The 4,514-nt window shown below is 36.4% G+C and overlaps 2 protein-coding genes across 6 annotated transcripts in view; both read right to left on the bottom strand.

Annotated features, from left to right (window-relative positions):
- The window catches only part of LOC105163732 (la-related protein 1A), a 9,038-nt gene extending 8,329 nt beyond the window's left edge, over positions 1-709 (bottom strand). The window contains exon 1 of the mRNA XM_011082176.2: positions 195-709. Coding sequence (XP_011080478.1) covers positions 195-458 — 264 coding nt within the window. The 5' untranslated portion in view covers positions 459-709. The remainder of the gene's footprint in view (positions 1-194) is intronic.
- Positions 2,254-4,514, bottom strand: part of LOC105163731 (ubiquitin-like protease 4) — a 5,110-nt gene continuing 2,849 nt past the window's right edge. For 4 of the 5 annotated variants that reach the window (XM_011082175.2, XM_020694428.1, XM_020694429.1 and 1 more), the window contains 6 exons: positions 3,489-3,729; positions 3,240-3,407; positions 3,018-3,149; positions 2,830-2,911; positions 2,632-2,745; positions 2,254-2,535 (listed from right to left, as the gene is read on the bottom strand). In XM_011082175.2, the coding sequence (XP_011080477.1) occupies positions 2,371-2,535; positions 2,632-2,745; positions 2,830-2,911; positions 3,018-3,149; positions 3,240-3,407; positions 3,489-3,729 (902 nt within the window). In that variant the 3' untranslated portion in view covers positions 2,254-2,370. The remainder of the gene's footprint in view (positions 2,536-2,631; positions 2,746-2,829; positions 2,912-3,017; positions 3,150-3,239; positions 3,408-3,488; positions 3,730-4,514) is intronic. The other variant, XM_020694427.1, reaches the window with a different exon arrangement.

The following is a 4,514-nucleotide window of genomic DNA, read 5'->3' as shown; positions in this document are numbered from 1 at the left end:
AAAACTCAAACTCTTTACATGATTAAATATGTAATTGATGCAACTAATAAACAACTCACAAAAGTGAGATAAATCTTAAACCACAAACCTCAATGCAGATACCAGCTGCATTCCTCGATAAAGCAACAAATACCAAACAGGGAAGAAAACAAAAATAAAGATTCAACACAAATTAACAAAGAAACAACACCAACCGGCTGCGCCGCAGGAAGGGCACCACCACAACCATCAACCTCTGTTGCAACTAGCGGCGGAGACTTGGAGGAGATGGAATCCATACCCCCATTATTCTTCGCTCGTAGCTGCGCATCAGAGAGCGCGGGCCAAGACTCTGAATCAGCGTCAACCACCGGAGAAGCAGCGGCCGGAGTCTTCCAGGGCGACTTGGGGGGCCCACAGACAACAAAGTCGTGATTATTGAACTGATCACCCCCACCATCATTCTCGCCCATCCCCATACTTACGAATACAAACAAGTACACAGGCTAAAAAAAATAAGTGGATTAAATACGAATTCACGAGAGATAAAAATCCTCAGAATCAAAAGTTCTCGGTGTCACGACCGAAGTGGTCCTCCGTGACGGCGGCGGTGGGGGTTGCGGCGGAGATAGGTGGCGGAAAGTCAGTGTGGGCAGTGTGGGCACTACTTAGGGTTACAAACCTTTCAGAGCAGTGTTGACAGATTGACCGTGAGGGACCTCGTGCGTTCTCAAGCGCATGCGTGGCGTGACCCAATATTTATACCTCATCAGGGATATTTTTGTCAATTCGTCTTTTTATAATTTAAGGCCCGTTCAATTTCCATTATTAGGTCAGACAAATAAAATAATATACTGAAATACAGTACGATACTAATTCCTATTTGGATTGTAATTCAACTATATACACATGAGTTGAATTATTCATTCCAAATAATCTAACTATAATATATTTAATATAATCTTTTTTATTTCAGAGCCGAAAGAATTGATATATACCACAGGTAGGATGCGTGGTATTACCTAATAAAATAATATACCGAAATACAGTACGATACTAATTCCTATTTAAATTGTAATTCAACTATATACACATGAGTTGAATTATTCATTCCAAATAATCTAAGTAACTATAATATATTTAATATAATATTTTTTATTCCAGAGTCGAAAGAATTGATATATACCACAGGTAGGATGCGTGGTATCTCTCAACTTTAATAATACAGTATTTAGTGATCGTGGTACGTTCAACATGTGGGCAAAATAGGGATAGAAACTCATTTATTACTTATATAATTATATAAAATTATTTTGATATACTAAATATAATCTTTGGTTATGAATCTAGTTTTGTGATATATTCTTTTTTTAAAATTAATGAATCAAATATTGTGATTATCACGAATTGTATTAGACTGTATTTGAATTGACGCATTCAAATTTGAAGGAATTATCTGAATTTTAAAAAAAAATTAAAATAACTCCATGTTAGAATAATTTAAAATTCATTTGATTTCCAACATCAAACAATTCAAATAATGTGGCATGTTATGACATGGGCCCATTTTTTAATTTGAATTGTCTCAGAATCTTCATAACTAAGCTTACAACCTTGGTAAAGAATACAAGATTTTTCTTACATTCATCCACAATGAAAACATCAAATAGCGTATCAGTACAATATAAGTCATGCGGCTACGTAGTATTATTTGATATTTCCACACTGGACTCATATAAAAAAAGTTCATAATAAGTAAGATTCATAACGACCCTGTAACTAAGATGACAATCTTGGAAAGAATACAGGGTCTTTCTTACATTTATCGAGTATGAAGATATCAAACAGTGTGAATCATTCATGTCGATATAATAATAGTCACACAACTAATGTAGTAATATTTGATATTTTTACACTCGATTCATATAATAGAAAGTTCAGAATACGTAAGTTGAAAAGATTCAAGAAAGGCACTTGTACTATACAAATCTAGTGTTGAGTAATTGTACAAAACATGCAAGTGCTCCTATTCAAGTGTGTTGTTCTTTTCATGCATTTGCTCACAAGTACAAATTAGTTACCCCATGCAAGAAGGGTTCTTTCCATTCATCTACAGTTATGAAGAATGGGAAAAGCAGAAGAAAACTGACTGCTGCCTTTCCAAGTGGTTCCGGCCTTAACAAGTCGTAAACATTTAGCTTGGAGGACATCCCGACTGAACCAAAACAAGCCGCACTTACCCAAGTTTGCAAAAAGAATACAGTGAGCGCGAAATAAGTACAATTACTATTAGCTTCTTTTTCCTTGTTATCTCAAAAGGAACTGAGACTACGATGTTCAAACAAGTCATACATAGAGAGAGAGAGAGAGGGAGTGTGCTGGGAGTTGAACCTAGCTGCCGACAGTCTCGATCAGTTCAACAGAATTGCTAGAATCCACGGAAGCAGAATCGTCATGATCACTTGAAACAACAGGAAAAGAGTCGAGCCTTTTGCAGAAGGACTCTACTCCTTCAGCGGTGAACCAGTCCTTTTTCATCTGCAAATACAGTGGAAACTGAAGCGGGTGCATACATTACCGAAAAACATAGCAATAGCCCTTTATGAGTAATGGGAAAGCATTTCGTAATAATGCAAGAAAATTAGAACTCACAAAGTACGGGTAGCCCTCAGAAATGTCGAAATTTTGAGGAGCACTTTCCAAGAATAGGTTTATGTAGTACAGAACATAAAATCCGCATTCCTCACCTTTTCTCTGCTGCGGAACCTGAAAACAGCATTCAAAATGACACCTGTAGATGCTTAGTCTATGTTATAAATATATGTGTGAAAAATGGATAAGAACTACAACCTTTGGAATCAAGAGAGGTATTTTTTTAAGCTGTTCTTTACTCTCCAGCTTCTCCTCCGATACAAATATGTCAAAGAGAAGCCTGCAGTGCAAATAACACCGATTTTGTTTTTAAAAAAAGTTTACTATAAATGGATGAATACGGATTAGGAAGCAATACAAGATTGATCAACTAAGACTACCGGGACCTTCTTATCAAGGGTTCAAGCCGTGTGGGACCTATTGCATGTAATGAATCAAGCAACAGCATGCAAGGAGTAGCAGTTCTCGAATGTCGACTTTCTCCCAAGTGACAAAAGATCAAGAGGCTCCAATGAGACCTACCAAAATGAAATCTTAGTATACAAACTCCACCTCAAACAATAAAGGTTTTCTCATTGCATGATTACAACTTACAAAGAAACTCATACCACATAACTATAGGAACCAGAACGTATTTCTTTGAAAATATGTTCTTCTCTTTGATCCAATTCAGAACCATCACTCTATTGTTTTCATTTGCATATAAGTCAAACCATAAAGGGTCGAAGTATGCAACTGATTTCACCTTCTCTTCTGGAAAAGCACTCCAAATATGCCTACACAAAGTCAAAATTTAATTCTTGTTGCAGAAAGCAGTATTGTTCAACTTTTGATATGAGGTTAAACATAGCACCTACATGAAGTAGTGAAGAAATGTTGCAGAGTCTAACTTTCCTCGTTCGTCGGTTGTTGTATTACTGCCGTATTGGCCTCTCCTTGCTTGCCCACGAAAATGAATACGTAGGGGAACAGTGACTTCAGAATCACTCAGCTCATTTTTTGGCTTAGTTTTTCTCTTGCGGCCCCTCCGACGTGCAGGTCGGCACGTTGTTGAGCTTGTAGGACATTGACATTCCTTGGAGACTCCCAGGGAAAACCCTTCAGTTTCAATATTTCAGTAGGTCAAATAAGCGTATTATGAAAAGATGACAATAGATTTACCAAAATAATCACTGTTACAACTCAATCTTATGTATTTGTCTGTCGAGCAATCACAAAGGTTTCTTAAGAAAGGAAATGGAACAAAGTGCCTAATCAAACTGCTACTTGTCTCTATTTGCACAAAACTTCAAACAATGTAATCCATGAAACTTTTACAAGGTATGGTTGAAGCATGAAATACTCATGCAACATATGCTAAGCTGATGCAAAATGATTCAACCAAGTCCATGGCTCTGTGCATGCATCACTTGGAAAAAGAAAAATGTCTCACACATTCTTAATCAACTCAAAATAATGACTCTTTGGCAGTTATTTTCCTATACAAAATACTTATCTTATATCAGTTTATCTCAGAAATAAAACAGGATCATTCCTTTTATGGATAGACTTTATTCGCTTCAGTTGTGCACGACTATATAGCTCGTAAATAAAGCAGCAGAAAATTCTGGAATTAATGTTACCACCTCAGCTGACCAGATATTGTACAATGTACAAGTCTAAGTTAACCGTCAAATCAGGAATTACCTTGATACTAATATTTACAGTTTTAGTCATGCTCAGAAGCCACCAATCCGAAATATTTGAACACAGGGGCATATATATACCACCAATACGACATATAACATTAAATCTAGAAAGGCCCAAGTTTAGAATCTCTCGACAATGTACTATAAAATGTGAGGGTAACCATATTTGCTAAACAAAGAACAATGATAAAAATT

This window comes from Sesamum indicum, linkage group LG6, assembly GCF_000512975.1.
Source record: "Sesamum indicum cultivar Zhongzhi No. 13 linkage group LG6, S_indicum_v1.0, whole genome shotgun sequence".
In the NCBI taxonomy this organism is placed as follows: domain Eukaryota; kingdom Viridiplantae; phylum Streptophyta; class Magnoliopsida; order Lamiales; family Pedaliaceae; genus Sesamum; species Sesamum indicum.
This window is presented reverse-complemented; position numbering and strand designations above follow the sequence as displayed.